The sequence below is a fragment of the Erithacus rubecula genome, assembly GCF_903797595.1.
Source record: "Erithacus rubecula genome assembly, chromosome: 2".
Lineage (NCBI taxonomy): Eukaryota > Metazoa > Chordata > Aves > Passeriformes > Muscicapidae > Erithacus > Erithacus rubecula.
Genome location: NC_136685.1, coordinates 50156959 through 50179553, shown reverse-complemented (window position 1 = coordinate 50179553; position 22595 = coordinate 50156959). Strand labels below are relative to the sequence as shown.

The 22595-nt window shown below is 39.4% G+C and overlaps 1 protein-coding gene across 3 annotated transcripts in view; it reads right to left on the bottom strand.

Annotated features, from left to right (window-relative positions):
- TPD52L1 (TPD52 like 1) overlaps positions 1-13864 on the bottom strand; it is a 51614-nt gene extending 37750 nt beyond the window's left edge. For 2 of the 3 annotated variants that reach the window (XM_079298107.1, XM_079298108.1), the window contains exon 1: positions 10240-10396. In XM_079298107.1, the coding sequence (XP_079154233.1) occupies positions 10240-10258 (19 nt within the window). In that variant the 5' untranslated portion in view covers positions 10259-10396. Of the gene's footprint in view, positions 1-10239; positions 10397-13620 lie in introns of those variants that run through there. The other variant, XM_079298109.1, reaches the window with a different exon arrangement.
- Between the last annotated feature and the right edge of the window lie 8731 nt (positions 13865-22595).

Here is a 22595-nt window from a genome sequence, read left to right as displayed (position 1 = left end):
CTGCACAACTTACTGTGAAGACACTGGTAAGAAAAAATGCCTCAAGTGGAAGAGTTGTCATCTCTTTTTCTTTAGAAAGAACAGGGGAAAAGAAAGAAAAAGATGAAGCCACAATAGAATAATAGGGAATGAGAAAGTGGATAACTGCATCACAAAAGGGACTTGTTCTCTACAAATAAGGTACTCTAGAAACTGTAAGAAAGCATAAAACAAATGAAGGAATAATGCATATATAATTAAACTAGAGAAAATGCAATGTAGGGGAAGATAAGAACTATGACATGGAAATGCTAGAAGTCAGAGGTGGAAGCTGTCAGTCACATTTCTTCAGCCTACCCTTTCATGCTAAAAATACATGTCACTACATTTTTCTCATCCCTGAATAGAGAGGCACCTGGGGTCCTCAGCTGGTGGAAGTGACGGCAATCCCATCCATTGTATAATTAAGATCACGCATCTGCTTCACTGAATCAAAATCACTGAAACTTAATGGCAGGATTTAATAACCTTTTCTAAGAATGAATCAGTTTATTGTACTTTTCTAAAGCCAGGTGCAAAAGAATATAATTAGATAGCAATCTAACAGCAGTATAATTAAACCCAAAAGCCTCCTCAATTAACTTCCAACAATGTATCCATACTCCAAGAAGTAATAAAATTGTACTTTTTAAAATTACAACAAAAAATTTCACATAGTCATATTTTGTGTCCTTTAGATCAAAACACATAACTAACAAGATCTTTAAAAGTGCAATTTAAAAATTAGCAAAATCATGCTGCAGCCAGCAGGTTGCTTGCTTTTCTCACACCCCTTTCCAAATATTTCAACATGTAAGACAGATGTGCCACTTTTGGTCCTGTAAATGTACTAGGGAAAATACACAGGAAACAATTATAATTGGGTACATGATAGATTCTTTATTCTCTTCAGGCTCAAATTCATTACTCCCATTGTTTTAATACAGAATAAATGTTTCTACATTGTTACACACACTGAAGTTCAAATTTAGAAATGCTGGGAGAAAAGGGACAAATTATCTTTCCCCTTTGTGATCAATCTCAAACTGGGAGAGTAATTGTCACAGTTTTAAAGGACCAGGACTACCTTATTGCATACTGTTTGGCACAAAATAGCAATGATCTGTGATAAAGCTTTGTAGGCAACATAATTACAAATTAGCAACAATAAATCATAGAATAGTTTGAGTTGGAAGGGATCTAAAAGATCACTGCCATGAGCAGGGACACCTTCCACTAGACCCTGCTGCTCAAAGCCCCATCCAACCTGGCCTTGAGCACTTCCAGGGATAGGGCATTCACAACTTTTCTGGGCAACCCATTCCTTCGTCTCACTGCCCTCACTGTAAATAATTTTCTTCCTAGAATTTAATCTAACCTACTCTGACAGTTCAAAGCCATTTCCCATTGTCCTGCCACTACATGCCCTTGAAACAAGTCCTTCCAGTTCTCTTGCAGACCCCTTCAGGTACTGTAAGGTGTCCTCAAAGCCTTTTCTTTTCCAAGCTCAACAACACTAACTCTCTCAACCTGTTTTCTTAGGACAGGTGCTCTAGCTCTCTCATTATCTCTATGACCATCCATGTCTTTCTTAAGTTGGAGGCTCCAGAGCTGACATCACTTCCTAAATTGTTACTTTTCCCAGAGTTTTTCTTAATATTTTTATGTTACATTATGTAAAAGTTCATGGCCACCAAAATGAGACAGTGAACCAATACACTTCTCAGAGCAGACATGTCTTGTGTGTTGTGTCCTCCTCCCTCCCAGCCCCACATTATTTAAGCACCACCTGCTTCACCCCTTAATCCCTTCATAATTAAGACTAGCTACTTTGCACCAGTGCACTTTTGCCTTCCTAACAGGGTGGGGGTGGGGATGGGGGTCATATGATAGTGGAAACTTCCTCTAGTCTTCCCTAAATAAACTTGACATACTCTTGGATGCACCTACCTGCAACACAGTTTCTTTACAACCAATTAAAATAAAGCTAACTTATATGAATATTGTTTGAAAACAACACATTTTATTAGAGACAATCGCCATATTCTGTTGCACAGGCCCTGTATTCAAGATGAAACATCAATTTTTATTTTTTAAAACAAATACTCCAAATATATTGACAAGAAACTCACTTGAGTGCCACACCACTTCCTGCAGATGTGCTGCTTTTCGGCCAGGATGTTTTGTTGCAGTGGGTTGCTCTGATAAACCTGGAATTTGGAATTAGTGTAATAGTAATTCTCTGCACACAGGCCACATAAAACACTTCTCAGTCAGAATGGCACTATCTACCTGGACCTACAAATTTCATTTGTTTTTCCCACAAGCTTTTTTGCCAGCATCTTGACTTGTGAAATGAAGCACTTACTATTCTGCTCCTAGTGTTAAGCTTCATGTTAAGGCCTTCAGAGTTTCTAGCATCATTAATTTTGTGGCTTTGCTCACTCAATGTTACATAAAACACCATTACAAAGAAATGTGCCTGTTTAGTGGGGCTCTGAGTGGAGACAGCCGGAGTTTAGGGCCCTGGCTATCTGTGTAGAAACAGGTGGCATGCCCCATGAAACCATCCCAGTGACATGCTTCAGGAAAAGGGGCTTCAGGAAACAGAAGACAGGGACTGGCACTTCCAGCCACACCATACAGCCTCAATCCTTGAGGTCCCCAATTCAGCCTCAAATACCAGCAGAAAATGGCAGCTCATACATCTCATTGGGCTTTTTTCTTTTTTCCTTGAAGATCAGCTGAGAAGATAAGCCCTGAACCAAAGAGGGTGAGCTTCTATGACAGCTGCTGTGGGCACAGGCAATGGCAGACCAAGGGTGAGAAGGATGAGGTTTAGCTAAGTACATGGCATGGGTTGCCATGCCACTGAGTTTGCATTAGACCACACTCAAGTGGCTAGAATTTCATTCAAATTTCCAACCAAGAATCTTTACAGGTCACCCAGTGTGAAATAATGCCTATTTTAACTTCAGTATCTTAAGAAGGTCTAGAAAATGAGCACAAGACAGTCTTGTCTTCTCTTCACGCTTCTACTACCTTAAGTAAGAATATTTTACTGAGGAAGTTGTTGCAAAATAAACATAACACAGCATACTTTTCTGAAATAAACCAGAACTCCAATACTTGCATCTCTGCTAATAACTTCCATTCACATCTTCATCTCTACCCAACTTTACTGTTAAAATTTCTCTCTCTTCTTACCCTCCCTGTTCTTGACTCCCACACACAGCACAGAACTATGACCAAAATACTGCCACTCCCTTCTGAGGACATGTCCATGCTCCATATTTCTGTGCAGAACTGGATACACCTGAGAAGTCTTCTAATTCTGGATCTTGGTCTAAATCTGGTTTCTATCTTTGAGCCTCTCATAAAAGGGGGCTTATTTCAGGCTTCATCTATATTTTCTGATTATCTATGCTTCTCTGTTTTCTGAAGGAATTTAAAACCAAGAGAACACATTTCTCCTCCACCTGTAGTATTTGACTTCCAGTTTCCTGATAATATCTGTTATTTAGCTCTGCAAAGACCTTATTTAAGTCTTCAAGTCTGCATTGTGATTCAGTTTATATGAATGTCTGAATGACGTTATTCAGCAGCCATTTTTTTTTATTAATCAGTCAGGCTATTCAAGTAATCACTCCTTCTTCACCGTCATCCTTTCTTTGTTATCAGAGTTCTGAACAACCCATCCCACTACAGGACTGAAGGATTTTCTCTCACAAGAGCACATGGCTTAACTGGGTCCTCATATGCTCATAATAGTGCACAGCACTGGTTAGGTAATGACATGGCAAACATCATTCTCTCTGATTATGACTTTGATTCCTTCCTCCCACAATAATAAGTTAATAGCTGCCATCTACCTAAAATACTTTGAGCACAAGATAATCTTCTGTTCCTGGCGTAATTGCCCCTCTAACTCTGTAATGTACATATATTTTACTTGTCTCTAAGAAAAATCTGGATATGTTTAAAGACAACCATCTCTGATCACTTTTAAATGAAAATTTAGCCTGCAACAGCATGCACCAGACAAAGAATATAATGTATCTAAGGCCTTCAGAAGATCTTCTAACTAGACACATTTGCTCCTTATCATCCTCTAAAAATCATAGTGTGACCTGAAGACTACTCTGTGCATTTATGAACATATTAATTCAAGTGAGAAACATAGAAAGAGAAATTAGATAAGCACCTGAAATGCCTGAGCCAATGTCAGCTTGATAAGTTACTACCAAATCCACCTAAAGACAATGAAAACAGTTATTCTAAGGCAACTTTGCAGAAGTATTTTAAAACTTATGGAGGGTTATGAACCACCTTTTTGTAACCATAAACTTGTATCATCTTCATCCCACCCAGGTGGCAAGGCAATTTCCTGGTGAGGAAACTGGTGAAAAGACAATTGAACAAACCAGCGAACACAGAAAAACCTAACTCTTCACTGAAGAAGCAAACATAGAAAACATTACCTCTTGTCACCTACCCTTTATAAATATTTACAGAATATAAATCATAAAGCCTTTAAATTCATACCATGCGTAGTTTTCAATTATGCTTTATTTACAATTTGTATGTTAGTAACTTTAATTATTAAGCAATTATTAGCTGGCCATGGGATACACACACATACTTTTCATGACTTTTCATTTTCTCTGTAAACCTATCTTTATAAATTTCACTACTGTATTATTATTTGGTTGCTGTAAAAATGGGGTTTTAGCTACAAGCATGAGATATTTTTCAACAACCAGCTTACATAAGAAAACATGACAGGTAACATGAAGAGAATACAGAAATTCCTAGTACTTTTTGCATCTATTTGCAGTCTGCTTGGGGATCCAATAGCGGATCCTTCACTTCATCATGCCATTAACCACAAGCCACTTAATATAAGCACAATAACATTTTGCTGGAATAAGTAACAAAGGGTCAAAAAGTTCAAGAAATCTTACACAGAAGTAATTAATTAACAAGAGCAGCCTCTTAGAAGCCCTTCTTATCATCTGGTGATTTTAAATCCTACAAGTACAGAAAAAGTAAAATGTACTCAAGTGGGAGAGGGAAAATTGCAGACACTATAAGAGCTTTATTATTATGATAGGATGGCACTTCAGGAAGTATCACTTTGTAGTTGTTGCATTCTTGCACTTGTTTTACACTTTTTGATAAGAACATTTGCAACAAGATCCTCACTGCTGCCATTCTATTTCTTTGTATGAAGTGAAAGAGTGACTGAGACAGCACAAGAGAAAAGGAGAGTCCCTGCTAAAGTACAATACAAGCACTTGCTTAATATGTCTTTTACAATTACTCACCTGCAACACTTAATCACATCATGGATATAGAAGTGTAATCATGATAGCCTAGTTAGGTATGATTTTGATCCATGGACCTCAAATATGGTAAGTAATATTATCTCTGTCCTAAAGAATCACACATACATAGTTTTGAAGGGTTTTGAAGGTCACTGTGACATCTGGTACTAAAATCCATATTTGTCAGTCCCTTCTCACCATTTCTCAGAAATGGGTTTGGAGCATGCAGCAGCCAAAAGGCCCAGTTTAGATAGCAGTGATATGACTATAGCATACTACAAGTATAAAATTTGGCATGGCAACTGTGCATTTCTATGAGGTATAAACAAAATCAGATAAAAGTAGTAGTAGTAGATACTACTAAAAATAGTATCTATTACCTGAAGACGTATTTTCTAATTAGAAAGCAAGAATTAATTTTACCCTGAAAACAGTTTCTGAATCAAGTGTTGAGTCCATTCTTTCTAAATCCGAATTCCAGGATTGTGCAAAACAAGCTACCAATTGATACATGAATTTCTACATATGGCAACATTCCTCCAAACCCTCTGCAACTGTCAGCCAAGGTTGTGCCACGTTCTTCAAGCAGCACACGGTCTAAGCAAAGCACCTCAAAAGTTTAATGCATTTCTCTACTGTACTAGTCAGTGAGGCACATCAGCAACTCATCTTTCCACTAGCACACTAGCACAGAGAGCAGACTCAGATTACACTTGTGCTGCTTGGAAGGGCTCATACCACCAGGTCTGTGAAAATACAGGAGAAAAAAATAGGCTAAGAATTTTAAAACATGATTTAGGGTTATATGTCTTTGTTTTAGCATATTCTACATTTTATGTCCTCATGGCTGCAAAACTGTCAAAGTTATAAAGACATGTAAGACTGGCTCTAGATTTTAGATGATGTCCCTTTTTTATACCATATTTCCAAATACCACAGTATGCTATTTTCAGTTCTCAGGTGAAGCATGAAGCCACTCAAGTTTTCTCAGCCTCAGTCAACTGAATTTCAACGTGTGACAAGACTCATGAAGCTGAAAGCAGTACAGGTTCAGAAGTGTAAAAGAGAAGCATTTGATTTCAGACATTTACGTGCTTAAAATCTGAGATACCAAATAACCCATTCCACACATGCATTTTCTCTTTCTTTATCATTTCGAGCTTTGTGTACTCTTGTTAAATATTTAAGAATCCTATCATAAATTACAACCATGCCTTTTCCATTTGACCTCCTCTTCATGTGGTCTTACTAGCACAGCAGCTGAAACTTCCATTGTGCAGTGAAATAAACAGGTTATCACTGGCTAGTTCAATTACACCAATATCCTCATGACCCTTTTCAAAGTCCTCTCTCCTGCTTTCCATAGTGAGGCAATGCTGAGCTCTAGAAAGCAGTAACAAAAGCAGCACAAACCCCTGGATAACTAGAGTGAATCCTAATGCCTCAAAAAGCACATGTGGACAGGCATTTCTCATAAAACAATTACACTAAATCAGCTCCAAACCAGTAGTTTTACTCTATCCTTAGGGAAAAGGTGCACATAGATCAAAACAGTCAGTGCTCCTCTGTAAAGCACCAGACTCAAACACGAGGATAGGTAAGATGCTGCTGGTTGAGCTACCTGTGTAGGTAAAGTGGGAGCAGAAAGCTGCATATCAAAGCTTTTTATCAGACTAAGAATCAAGAGAGGATGTGACAGGAAAAAAGGTACAGCTATATCTGGATGCATGAAGAAATGGAGAATTATTGCAAAAGGAGAAAAATGTGTAATGAGCAAAGTTCTAGTGTTAAAGTCATATGGGATTCTCAGATGAGAGACAGAGTAAGACATCCATGGTACTCTCATTATTACAGGGCATTCATAGTTTTAAACTGGAAAGCAAGACTACTTGTGTTAGTTAACCTGGACCTGGAGTAGAATGAGTATGATGAAAGGCAAATACATAGTTTGAATCTACCTCCCTTTCAAAGGGGAACACTGCTCTTCAGATTTCCAAACTTTTCATGTGAGAAACAACTGGCAGCCATAGGAAGGAAAACAAATATGCTCTTACAAAGTTTTTAGCATCTAGTACAAGCCTAGCTGGTGTGTTCCTGGATCAGCTCCTCCATTAAGAACAAAAAGTAATCAAAGAAAAAAGCACCCAGAGACTTAAAGATAAAATTTATAAAAAGTAAATTTTATTATTTTTATTACACATATGAATTAGTTTACATAGAGCATATGGTTATTTCTTTAGAAAATAATTTGACCATTACTTACTGTTACCCTGTCTGATTGACTGCCTCATATAGTTCATCCACATGAATGCTGTCACACATACCCAATATGTTTAGCAGTAATTCTGTTTCAGTCCATGAACTCTCTCTACTACTTTAAAGTAAGTATCAGAGTCTTTAATTTTCACAGTCTTCAGGGCATGGACAGATAGGCAGAAACTCATGACGTTTAGCTGTGACCTCTACCCAGTACCTTGATATATTTACACACAATACTTTTTTTTTTTTGTCCATCTTTGCATTAAGACTTACAAAATTGACTCATACTCCTGTGTAAAAATGCTGACAAAATTATTTTGATAAGAAATCTGAAGAAATCTGTGTTTTATACTTGCATGCATTTTTTGAACATAAAATTGCTCTACTCAGGCATAGGCTGCCTTAAGGACAATATAAAATGGCACAAACAACAAAATTATGTTTTTAAATGGTTTTAAATGCATAGCTTTTTCTTTATCTTTTTAGTTGGAATACAATACCCCAGCAGAGCTCACTGGAACAAACCATTCAGGATTCATTTCTCTGTGGGCATCTGAAAGTTCTTTAGAAGCAATTAATAAACTCATTCAAATGTATACACATTTCTCCTGCTGCTTAAGGATATATTGGAAGTAGAGCAGTCTTTCAAGCAAATTGCTACTGTTTTGTTAGTAAACTGCTATAACTGTGCTCTGCAAAATGTGTAACTGGGATTGAAAAATTCAGACTTCTGGCCAGTGCTCAGATGTACTTAACTGAATTTGACAGCATGAGACACATACAGGTTGAATTCTTTTTGCCAGCAAGGCTCCATAAGTGCAGTACCACGCATTAAATTAAGTCTAGAAGGCAAGGGAAGGTAAAAACAAAGGTTTGCTGGCATGCAAACACCTACCAAAAAAATCTTGGACTGTGTTGCTAGTTTATCAAAGAAATACTCTTTTTTGATGGTTTTTTTTTTGTTGGGTTGTTTTTTAGTAATGGGAGACTGTTCCAAGAGACTGCAGAAATGAGACATACAGGTGAAACACTGAAGAAAAAAGTAGCAGGTAAAATTTTACATTCTCTCACTAGCCAATAGCTACTCATCCAGAAGAATTCATTCAAGACCTGGGAAAGTAACAGAATTGCTGACCCGAATATGCATTAGCTAAACACATTTATTGACCTAAATTTTTAACACATACTGAAAACTTTTGTGCTTACTTATCTTACTGTTCAGAGAAGGCAAAAGATTCACATGTACATATATCACTATCCAGCTAATCAGAATCTGATACTGTCTTCCAACAGCTCTACAAAACAAGAAATTACCCAAATTCTGTATCATTCTATATCTGTTCCTGTTTAATGAACAGGAGCTCCCATCATAGTAGCTATACAGATGTATTCAGAAAATTAGTTTAAATAACAATCTGATGCTGTAGTCTTAATACTGACTTCTAAAAATCCCAAGAACTGAGCCACAGATCTATTTATTTTGACAGGCAGTTTCAGCCATGCATCCTTTGGAACAGCACATACACAATACTTTCCAGAAAGGCTCCCATTCACAGGCATCATGAACTCAAATTTCCCACTGTATTCCTTTACCTACAAACGTATTTGCAGCCAACATTGCCTCTTGTAAGTGTATTTGTTTAAGGCAGATTTTAACTATCCAATTGGGAAGCCTATTTTTTCAGTTAGCTTCAATGAGCATATGTCTCCTGCTTTTTTCATCTCCTTGTTTTACAGATGACAGAAAATGTTTCTTAAACATTCTGATTTTGCAGAAATATTTGTATTATCTGCTTAGTCCTTTAGAGATTCTTTAGAAAACAGGAAAAAAAAAAGGATTATAAAAGTGAGCAAGACCTCTCTGTGCTAAAATCTCTTATGTTGACCCAAACATCATTTGTAACTCGCGTGAAAAGTTTCTTCTCTTCTCTGGACGCCAATTAACTTTATCCAGAGATGGATATGAGCAGCTAAGTAACCCGTAGCTGTTGTAACAGAAAAAGCTCACTTTAGGTGAATGGATGCTGTGTTCGCAAAGCTGCAGAAATATTTTAGCGGATCCAATTTTAAGCGGCTCCCGGTGGATCCAGAGCTGTGCTGGAAGCGGAGTCCCAGGGTCCCTGCTGCTGGAGGCGGCTCCCCGGGACGCAGCGGCTGCAGCCAGGGGAGCAGGACACACAGAAACCCCTCAAACAACCAACACACCTCGGCGGCACCAACTTAGAGTTGCCAGCCAGCCACCCGACCGCCAAACGTCTAGAGACAGCAGGAGGAGAAGGCGGCCGCCAACATCCCAACCCTAAGGAAAGCCAGGGGGATCCCGGCTCGGGATGCAGGACGGGGCGCAGGGCGAGGATGCCCCGCGGGCCGGGCCGGGCCGGGCCGGCTCATGCCGCGCTCCCGGGCGAGCCCGGGGCCGCCACGCGCAGGGGCTCCGGGCAGCGCTCACCGCGCTGCTCTCACCGCCCGTGCCCCGGGCTGATCCCCCCGGGCTCCCCCCGCCCCGGGCACCCTCCGCCCCAACTCGCGCTGTCCCCGCGCCGGCTCGGCCCTCCTCGAGGGGTGAGCGCAGCTCCGGGCGGCAGGGACGGGACCCCCGCGCCGCCCCGGAGGGCTGTGTCCCGAAGAGACTCACCGCGTGCCTGCGGCTCCATGGCAGCGCGGGGCTCAGCCGTGCGTGCGGCGCGGAGCTCGTTCGCGGCTCGCTCGGAGCGCGGAGCCCGCTCGGAGCGCGGCTCGGGCGGCGCTGACAGCCAGCCGGGGCCGCGCCGCCGCCCCCCGCCGCTGCCGCCCCCGCCCCGCGCCGCCGCCGCGCGGCGCCCCCTGGCGGCCACGGGCCCCCCACAGGCGCTCCGCGTGCCCGCGGCCCTGCCGCCCGCACAGGCCCCGTCCCGGGCCAGAGCCTCAGCGCCTCAGCTGCTCTCCGCCATCTCCACCGCACAGCACTCGGGCTGTCACGGCTGTCCCTCGCTGAGCGGAGGCCCTCGGGCCCTCCCCCCAGCAGAAGCCAGGAGCTGCGAGGCACAGGCTCCCCACCTTAGCAAAGGCACACCTGGTGTATCAGTGGCCAGGTGCCTGAAATGAACGAGTTCATGGCTTACCTGAATACCTGTGCGTGTCCAGTTCTACCTCCTCCTATGGCAGAAGCATGGGAACACATGCAAAGGGATAGCAGCAGAGCCTATGCTGTCATGTATACTTAGCAGCTTCAGTAAAAATCATATTTTTTTCCCAGCACATAGGTCTGTATCCTGCTATTGGTGTGTGGAGTGAGCACGCACAGTTCTGCGCACACTGCAGCACAGATTTACTCTAGGTTGGCTCGTGCCAACATGACTTCCACACTTTGTTACCAGTCCACATTAACTTCACTCATGAATGGGTCCAGAATATTGTTTTATCAAGGCTGCCTTCTCCAAGGCTGATTATCCATGTATTTATCAGTCAAACACTGTATCTAATTTGAGTATAAAATGCTGCTGAATGCCTCCAGGGACACACTGACGATGCATTGCTTCTCAAGCCTGCACTGCTAAAAATAACAAAGCACTGACGGGAGATGAAAGAAGTATTGGATGAAAGAAGTTTGTGAAATTATACAAATGGGTGACACTTTCAATGGAGAAAATAATAAAAAGGTGATTATGTGGTTTGGTCAAAGAAAAAAAACACATATATAGCTAGAAGAATTTCTTTTTTCCCTAAAATTTTGTAGCAAAGCATCACAATTACTTATTTCTCAAGTATGTTTTTACAAAAAAAAAAAAAAAAAAACAAAAACAAAAAAAAAACCCAAAAAAACAAACTAAAAAAAACCATAAAACACCAAAACCAGAAAACTAAGGCCAAGGCAGCTTTAGTTTGTATATAACTAATGAGATTTTCCTTTAATACACACACTTGTGGGTTTGAATTTTAATTTCCTTGAGGTGTGAATTATCATTATTTTTTCCTTGGCAAACCTCTCTTCATTGTGATTTGACATCTCCTTGAGCTGGAATTTACCACTGACAAAAGCAGAACAGAGGTTGTCAGAAGAATGAATTCCTGCACTCATGTAATTTCAAATGCAGAGACATCTTACTGTGACAAGATTTGAACTCAGAAATGCTAGCAACTTTTACATGAAAAAAATTACAAAGCCAAGTCCTGCCATGAATCCCTGAAATGGCTGTGAAATTTCTCTCAACATGTGAAGCTATCAGCATAATTAGAAAATATACTTTAGTGCACATATAGGCAGGGCTTTCTAAAGCAGCCTAAGCAGCTCCTGTGAAGCAGGATGAAAACTCAGCACCCCATCTACTTACAGGGCTACAATGATATTAACAACAGTGTTTGTGTACAATTTGTTAATTACAAATCTTACAGCAGCATATGCTATTCAAATTACTGAACAACAGGAAATTTATAAGCTGAAATTGATTTATCCTTTACATTTCGATACATTACTTCTTTTTCCACATCAGGAATGCCCTCTACTGTAAGGAAAATCCAATCAGTGTTTTACCTAACAAGTTATGGTGAACAATGAAACTAGTTCTACATTTAAGAGAGCTATAAATAGGAAAACAACCCTCTAAGTCTTGAGTTCCACAGTAATATGTCCATCTCATGGCATGTTTGACAGGAAAAAGAAACCAGTCATTTACAATACCCTCCTGCAACATGCAGCTAGAAAATCAGCATTTAAAAGGCGGATTTTTAAAAATATTAATATCCCATTTAAATTATGCCATTTAATTGTAAAATAGCACAACAGGATGTATTTTCATATTGTCTCACATATATCACTGATTTAGTGAGATTCCTCATCAAATTTGCCTTATAAGAGATTTTGTTTCATTTCTTTGTCTGAAGAGACTGGCATAATTCAGACTTTGTTTTCTATCTTGGAAGGGCTCAATCAAGTTGTAGGAGCTTAGTTGTTGCTTGAGAAGGTCATTGTCTCTCCCATCATGCTAAAATTAAAAACAGTTGGGTTTTGTTGGTTTTTAAGAGGTCAGACACAATAAAACAAAGACAGATTTTTTTTTAAACAATTATGTATTATCACACACTTCAGATTACACCATTTTCACAATAAAACAGCAATAGGCTTGAAATAAATGTATCATGTTTATGTCATTGCACAAACTGGTTCTTGTCCTCTAACACAAAAGTGACAGTATCCAATCTCGTGCCAGCCTTCAGTGAATGTCTCTCTTCTTGGAGGGAGTAACTACATGCATTTTGCAGGTGGGAATTAAGGCAGGATTCTGCATGGTTTTCCATGGAAAATACTGGGGGAAAGCTACCGAATAATTCACAGAAGTGCAAGCCATCTAAAGACTGAAATACCAGTGGAATTTGTTGGTCCTGAATGATTGTTTAGCAGAATGGACTTTGGCATGCACATACATGAAAAGATGGCAGGCTGCAGTGAAGCACAGCATTCCAGTTGTGATACTAAGTTAAGATCTTCAGCAGCAGGTTAAATCTTTGTAGGAATATGCTGTGGATGGAAAAGCCAAGGATAGACTCTGTATCTGAACCACGAGTTCACACAAGACATTGCAATTTATTTCCCTCCATTCAGATGTCATGAGTTCTTTGCCAAATGCACTATGCTAAATGTTCAATTCTCAGAATATTGTGAGTTCTGATATTTTAAAAAAATACTGAAAATTAAAATAGAATATGCTCAATCTTCTTTCAGAGTTTTTCTTTAACCTTTAGTAAGTTATTTTGATTTTTGTCTCTTATTCATTGTATACTTAATGTCTAGGGCAATATTGCAATTTAGAACAAGAAGTGTAAAATGTCAGTGTTACTACAGTGTACAACAGTGAGAAGATGCTACTTGCATAGTGCATTTGCAAACAGGCATTGCAGTTTCATACAGTGGGGTTCTGGCTCCGTGGGTCAAAAGGTACTAGAAAAAACACTAGAAAGATATAAGAAACACTATAAAAAATAACACTGAGCTAAATTATACAAATACATTACTAACAGTATTACATACACTAGACCTTACCTCTTAACAATAAGTAAAACTTTCAAATCCATTTTCCACTGGTGCTAGAATGAGAGGAATTATGCCTAAAGCATCCCATAAGTTCATGAAGCTGAGCTCTGATGGGCACTCAACCACATTCCTTGGGAGATTGTTACAGTGATTAATTACTGTCATTGTAAAAAATGTCTTTCTTGTATCAAGATGAAACCTCTCCTGGAATCTCTTCCAAAATCTCTCTCCTTTACCTTCTTTGGTAAAAAACAATGCATAGCAGAGGATAGGACTGGGTCTGAAGACATAAAGGAAATAAGAAGCATTACATTAATTTTATCACATATGTGTCTACTGTAGGACAATATTTTCCTTTATATGTGTATTTGATCCAGAAGATTATATAAAGAGATGACAGTTCTGCAAAACAGAATTTTGATACTGATTTAGTAGACATTCTTAAGTTTTCTTACAGGCTGTAAGGATGCATACACTCAAAACATGAAGAATTATTTGGAATACAATCTAAGCATATATTTATTTTACCATCATATATGTCATGCTACCCATAACTGGATGTCATGCCAGACCTACATCAGAAGACAATTCTAACAAAAAAAGGCTGAACAGGTTGCTCCTTCGTGATTTAATCTGAACTTGAAATCTTAAATCTACATTATAATCAGCAGATTTTCATAGTTGTTCTAATGGTTATGAAACTACTTTCCAAATTATCTTAATGGTCTGATGATAATGTAGTTTATTTTTTCTTTTCCTACCATGAAATATTTGGTTTTTACAACTCACAGAGGTCATCTAGAATATTTTTGAGAAGTGAAATGCATTTTCCCCCATTACTCAATAGATTTCTCACTGTCCTATCAATTAAATATCTTTTTCACTCTCTCTCAAATGTTTTTCCAGTTCACCTGGTTTGAAAGGGATACTGTGAGGTGAAAACTGGAGGATGAGCAAGTGGAAAGGTACATCAAACCTTCACCACAATCCAATAAAACAGAGAGACAGAGGGAGACAGAGAGAGAAACTGAAAATGAAGGTTGGATCAGACTAGAATTTATACATGAAGTGATTGCAAACTGCTGACATGTATCCTGGGGCTTGTGGATACCACAGTGTCAGCATGTGTTGTCATTAAGCTTTCAGGACTTTCTAAAAGATATATATGCTGCCATAAAAAAATCAGCATTCATTCATATAACCTGTGAGATGAAATATGCTATTTGTTGATGTAAAGGCTCATCTCTCATGTTAAAATAGAAAAGAAACCCAGCATTTCCAGGCATGGGTTCATGCCACCTTTACACAGCTTCAGAGTGATTCTGATTAACTGCAACCATGAGAGCTCAGAGCTGATTCCCTGATGGTATCCTTCAACACCAGATGGCACACGACTAAACTTAGCTGCCTGAATGAAGGCAATTAAATGTCTAAACATACATACATAGAACCATTTTAGATATTCCAAAAAACCTGAGATACCCACATGAGCTGGCACATATCACACAAGGTCTGTGGGAGTTCTGTGAAATGTCATATTGGGACAGGCAGGATACCCTAGGATTTCTAAAATACTAGTAGATATTTAATTTTCAGCACTTGGAATATTCAGTACAGAAGGCACTCAGTTACTTACAGAAAAATATCCAACGCCACTTGGAAGATCCTGGGGAGTCTGGGATGCCTTGGTATAGAAGAGATGTGCAGCCTAATCCCAGTGTGAAACCTGCACTGTTCTGGAGCAACAGCAGCTCCAGACCAGGTGAGACTCTTTGTGATATCTGAAGTGCTTTTCATAAAACTGAATCCTACTTTTTGCAGCTAGGTGTGGGCTAAATGTATGTAGGTTGAGTCCCTGTTAAGATGCACTTAATGTCATGTTGTGTTTGCAGAATTATTGCATGTTCAGCAAGGCTGCCTGACAACGTGCATCCACCCCTGCCACAATCAACTTATTCCTTTCAAAGAACATCCTTGCCACTTTATGTAAGCTCTAAGTATCCTGGTGCTAGCTTTTGTTCAGATCAACCATTAACCTTTAACAACTTCAATAGTGGTGGATGGAGTGTAAAACAGTGTTTTTATACTCCTAAATAAAGCTTCCCACCTCCCCAAGAGCATAGTCAATAGCTCTCCTTCAGAAATAGGACATGGACAAGTGCTACTATGCACTTCAGAAACTCAGAAACTAAACACCAGGCAATTAGTTTAACTCGTGCAAATGAAAACTTTGTACAAAGCCATTAACTTGAGGAAAAGCAAACACAATGCCCCAGCCTGCACCCTATAATACTTACAGGAAGCTGTAAGTTCCCCCATGACTGTGGTACAGGGAGTTCCTTCCCCCAGTCACCCTCTGTGAAACCTGGAGTGTAATTTCTGATTCAGAGGCCCATCACCTGATTCTTCTGCTTCATATGGTCTGATTCTGGAATCCTGTTGGAGCTCCTCTCCACTGTACCCATGCACACATCCTTTGGTGATATTTTGTTCAGGTTCTCCATTTTTGCAGCGAGCATTGCCTGTGTTCCCAAGCACAACACAAACTGCCCCAGTGATACTGCAAGCACCAAGGATTTATACCCAGTGATGAGATTCCTCCTGAGCCTTCAAGCTGAACAATCCCAGCCTTCTCAGCCTTTCCTCAAATAACAATCTCTCAATCATCTTCACCATCCATTGCTGGACTTGCTCCAGTATTTCCATGTTTGCCCAGATCTGGACATGACCTCACCTGCGCTAAGCACAGGGAAGGATCAACCCCCTTGGCCCGCTGGCACCACTCTATCTCTTGCAGACCAGTGCACCCCATGTAACTGGCCTCTAGCTGGACTTGGGCTACTCTTTTTGAACCCTGTCCTTCAGTCAGTTTTCAATCCATCTCTTTGTCCACTGATCTAGTGCTGTACCAATCCTGCTGTACAATAAACTGTACAATAAAGTTCCAGGTTTAGCAAATGCTGCAAAATGAGGCTATATTAAGAAAGTTCACTTGGTGAATCTATATTATGACAATTAAATTTTTAGTGGGTCAAAATCAATCTTTGATAAAGGTAAAATAATCATTATAGATGTGATTTAGTTTTAATGTAGGAGAATTAATGTGGTTTCTTCTGTCTTCTTAGAATGTTTCCTTTATATCCAAAAGGTATGAAAAGCAAAGATAGAATTTATTTTTCACATGTAGCTCAGAAGTAGATTTCTTAGTTGGTTTAGAAAGCATTCATTTCTGTATATGTGTATTGGGAATCTGGTACAAAAGCTATTGCTGAAAAGTGTTTAATTCCACTTCTTAAGGAGATTCTTCTTTGAAGTGCTGTTGATACTGATGGAATGCCTTGCACATGGAATTATTGCTGCACTGCGGTATTCAATGCCCATTTCTGGGGCTTAAATCCTGCATCTCCAGACGGAAGTGGAGTGCATCCTGCCTTGTGTCTGGGAGAGACTGAACCAACCTGGCAACATCCCTGACTATTATCTCTATCACCAAGAGAAAGACTTAACAACTCTTTAAAAAATAGCAGAAACAGATAAGTACTCTATTGTAACATCCTTACATAGGTATTCATTTAGCATCATGATGCAAAGATATGAATCACACTTCACTGAAAGGTTAAATTTTAAAAAGAAATTTCCAATTTATGCAAAACTTTTGATGGATCCTTCTAAAAATGGAAATAAACCCTTAGATTTCTTTAAAAGGAGTTCACAGTAAAAAGGATGCCTCTTAAGAATTAATCATAGAATCAGCAAACATCAGAATAAAGTTTCATTTTCTTTTCTCTTTAAAAAAAAGTGAATAAGAAAGAACTGCCAACAATCTATCACAATGAGCAGTGTATTCAGAGAACTGGATGCCCAGTTAGAGTGACTTCAACCTCCATAAGAACAGAACTGATTCCCAAAAACAGAGTGCATTAAAAATTGACACCTGTGCCTTCAAAATTCCAACTACCATAAGCCAAATCACTTGACATCGTGTGTTATTTACTTTTGTGCCATCACTATTTTAAAAAAATTTCTTCGTCTGTGTCAGGTACAGCCATTGCAATTTCAGAATCTCTCTCCTCTATTTACAAAGTGGCTGCTCTACAGCTGTTTGTAGTCCTTGGTAAACATATACATATAAGAAAGCAGAACAACATCACCACGAGGATTCAAATTTTGGTTAACTGACAGCTTACCTGTAAGCCACACCACCAATTTGGGATGCCAGTATTCTGGGATAAGAGGAAGCCTTGCTAATTGAAAATCTGCCACACATTTTGACTTCATCTTTTGCTTAGTAATGAGTGGTGGGAAACAGAGCAAATACAGAATAGCTCCTTTTTTTACCTAATTTGTTAAAACAATTAAATCACAGACTGCATATTCTTTTTTTGATATCTTTGTACTTTGCAAGAGTTTTTTTCAAAGCACTTGTTAAGCCGTGGTTTTATCCATGTGATAAAGTGGAATCCTTGCATGCTCCTTTGGTTTGGCAAATTCTAAATTCAGGGAGAGTCAAGATGACACGGGGATCAAGCTGAAGAATGTGTGATCTATAGAAGAGATTCCTCTCAAAGTTGTGAAATGAAACACCCTGTTACTCAGACCATGCCTACAAGTGCTTCCCGAGGCTTACATGGAAAGCAGTTCTCAGTGCAGCCTGCCTGTGCTCCCTCTCAGAGGGGCTCCAGCCAGTCTTGCACTGAGCCCCAGCCAAAAAGCTGAGCTGGAGGCAAGGTGCACTAGGTTGGATTCAGGGCTGTGCCAGCGTGGGGATCCACGGCTGGCGCTTGGGCGGAGCTGAGACAGCACTGCTGGCAGAGCTGTGCTGCCATTCCCCAGATCCCCTTCCCTGCCGACAGCAAGGCCTGCAGCAACCCTTCCTCTTCCCTGCCACATGTGGGGCTTGGGAGGGTGACAGCAGAGCACTGCTATCAATCACTCTCTTACGAGTAGTGACTGAAGCCTCCACAAGGCAACTACACCAAAAAATTGTTGAAGGCTCCATGAAACTCCCTTGACTCACTCCCCATTATTCCCTCAAAAATGCATTTTTTTTCTTCTATGATACTTTAACACAGAACTCATGTATTCTGGTCGTGACTGACCATTAAGGAGTAACATTTTATTAACTGCCACACATTTCTCTCCATTTGTACTTGGGATTCTAGGATCTAACACTGGGACAAACAGTGGGAGGGTTTCTGTACACTTCTGCATACTTCTGGAATCACTGTCCTATTTCTCTCTGAGCACATTATTTCCTGGTGCTGGATGAGCTACTACAATCAAGTGCATCCAGTACTAAAAAAACCCCAAAAAACTAAAAACAAACAATTTGGAAAATATTTTTCTGCATGTAAATTCCTAAAATCTGGTCAAGATGTCACAAAAGCCCTTCAAATTTCCCTGCCCCTTTTTTGGAAGTCCAAGACGTAGATGAAAAACATAATGTTACAAGCTATGGATGCAGGAAGGTGCTGAGCATCCTGATTTACAAGGAGCCTGCTGCAGTGTGCTAATGCTCTCCCCTTCCCATTATGAGAATCCCATAACAGTTAACACTGTTTTCAAACAAACAGTACAGAATGAAGTCTTCATCTCTTACTAAAATATTGAGCTTATATACTTGAAGAGTAGATTAAAAGAAATTAATTTAAACTAACATTTATAATTTCCTTTTCTCATAAACTGCATCCCATCTTCTGTATCCATAACAAAATGGAAAAATATTTTCTGCATCAGATATTTTTTCTCAGATAAACATGAGAATTCAATCCATATAAATACCTTGTGTTATTCAGTGATATCAGGAAAAGTTATTTTGCTTGTAACACAAGGATTTTCTGTTCACTGTTATTCAGGTTGGTTTGCTGCCTGGCACCAATTACCTGCTTTTACTTCTCAGAGGTCAGCTCATCTGCCTGTCTTTTCTATTTCTTCAGTTGTGTGAGTTCATCCACTAGAGTTTGCTTATCATTAAAATAAATTTTTAAGTAATGAAAAAGGTTATTTTAACGGGAGCAGGTTTGGGCTTTTGGTTGGTTCATGAGTTCATTGGTTGGTTAGTTGGGTTGGTTTGATTTGGGTTTTTTAAGAATAAGAAGAAAGTCTTTTAAAAATCCTTATTTGATAAGCACACACTGAGAATAATAAAAACATTTATGAAACAATCAACCAGTATAATTATAGATCATTTTACTCCACAGGTAGGTCTACTATTCCTTTAATCAATTATGCATATATTAAGTGTTACCCATACCAAAGCTGGTACTAATTAAAATGATGCATGATTACTTCATAATTTAAAATCTCTTCAAATTTCAAAATTGAGTTTGGCCTAAGACTAGTCTTTGGCAAAAGACTATATTGCTGTTATTATTTTAGAATCACATTAATTAATTCTGAATCACATTAATTCTGTATTTAATTTCTACTAATTTTATCTGCCCTCTTTTGCAGACTGCCTTTACTGGCTGATCCCATTCAAGCCTATTCAATGGCCAGCAGGGAAAAGTTAAGCAAGTCTCATAGCAATGCAGGTTACTATTTCTGCTCCCATTTTATAGAACTATTGCTTTAAGAATAATAAGTTCATACTAGTTTCTAAAACTGAATATTATTTCTATTCTGATTGCATGTAAATTAACTCAACTTCAGAAATTTGACTGAAAAATACTGAAACTGATTGCCATGATATATTCAAACTGAAACAATGACAGATCCAACTTAATTTGCTGGGGGAAAAAAAAAACATTTAATCCAGTACTTTTCCTGATAAAAACTCTGAAACTTTTTCAAGTACCCTCAATAAAATATATTAAAATTTTAGGCTCCCTTCTAATATACAATCACATCATTGTTCCCTTTTATATTTCTGAGAATGCTATGAAGGAGCAGTCCACCGTTTTACCACTTGATGGTGCCAAATGTTTTACACAATCAAAGCTAAAAACACTATGAAACCAGGCCATCTCTTGAAAAGCAGTTTAAGCTGAAGCTTGAATTGTATTTACTGTTCATAGCAAACATACATTTATCATTTCTATGGGCTAGATGGGATAGAAATGGCTATATGAAGATTAGGCATTATCATTTACTTACTATTACTATGTAATTTCAGCATTGAAAATTGTTTTTAAATGTGCATATCTTATGTATATCTTATATAAATGTGTATCTTAAATATCAGCACAATTTGCCAGTGATTCTTCTGGCCTCTCTCTCTGTGATGTTGAGCTACTTGGTGTTTACATCCTCTAGGTGAGAACAACTAGGCATGTACAGATCTCTGGCGTGCTCCTTTTTCCCATACACATCCCTGACAGTGTGTCTATTCCACAGTCGCCTCCTTTTGCAGATCAGCATCATGTCACTTGCAACATTCTCATTTATATTTGAGTCCAGGATAAAATTAGCTGAGCAGGTTGACTCAGCAGTGAAATCCAACTGACTCAGAGCCCTTGGCTCAGCCTCACCATGAGCAGAATTTGGCAAGAGCAAGCACAAGATTGCTCAGGAGGCTCTTAGCTTTGGTTAGCAGAGGGAATTTAGGCAGGTTTGATTTGATTTTTAGGACAGTGAGCTACAATAACACTTAGCAGCAATTCAGCATCAGAAGAACAATAATTAGAAAATGCTTGTTCCTTAGGACTTGGGTGTAGTGAAAGAGAGAGGAGTGAGAGAAGGCACTTGTATGTACTTGTGCTAAGGATCTGCAGGCAGAATTTACAGGCAAGTTGACATTTTGGTGTAGTGTGGCTGGCTTTGGAGAACTTACAGGAAGGAGACTGCCCAGGTGCTGCTACTCCTAATCTTTTGCACATAGCATTTTTTAGGGCACAGAGGAAAGACCTCCACTGGCTTGCTGTGCTCCAGGATGGACATGAACAACGTGCTGTACATTTACAAACTCCTCTTGAGTACTAATTTCCCTAAGGGAAATTAAGTTAATGATGAAGCTGCAGCAAGAATTCTGTGCAGGTCTCCTTCACAACCCACAGGGATGGGCTGTATGCTTATGGGGGCTGTATGCTTAACAAGGTCTGTGGGTGCCTTCTGAGAGTATGAAAGAGGGAGAAAATTGTGCATCAAGGTAGATTTGCAAAGGGAAACTGAGAGTTATGGCAAATGCAGAATGAAAAAGTGTACAGAGGGAATTGCAGAAGGCACCTGTCTCAAGGACACCTTGAAGATGTTAGGAAGCCATTTAGCTGCAAGAGTTACACCCAGGTGCAAGGTGGGGTGTTGAGCGGGCACAATTCCATGCACTTGGGCAATTAACTACCAGTCCACTGAAAGATGCTGTGTGAAATATTGTGGTTGGGCAAAGGGATTTAGCTACACTTTCTGACATCTGTGCTATGGTAGAAATGTCTCAGCCATGTCTGCATTTATCTTCACTCCTGTTTAAATTCTGACCTCCTGGTTAGCTTTTGGTCAGAGTGAGATGTTGGTGTCAGAAGCTACGTTCAAAAATGCCAATAATTTATATAATGTTTAGAATATTTTCAAGAGGTGTTTGCATAATAATCTCATTAATATTATGCATGGAATCTATCTGCTACTTTTGTGTTTTTAAATTGATTCACAAAAGTCTAACTGAATCACATTAAACAGCACCCATTCTCAGCAAGTCTTCCAACCCAAGAACTTGAATATACAAGCCTGTTAGAGCACAATTAGAATCAAATTGTGAAATCACACAGCTGCCTCCCCAATTCCAACATGCTCACAAAGCACTTTTCAAGGCAGGTTTTTCCTGGAAAACAGTTCATGCTTCCAGCTGCTCAGTTCCAGTTTTTCATCTGTCGTGCTGAAAAGAGCACATAGTAATTAAAAGTTCAATTTACACTATTCTATTGAAAGAACGTTTCTGTCTGTTCTGTGGCAAGACCTCACTGTTACAGCTCTTCTATCCAATTCTCGCTTTTAGCACCCACCTGTTTAGCTGGGATGGGCTCCTGGTTTCAGCCTAGCACTTCTGACACGCC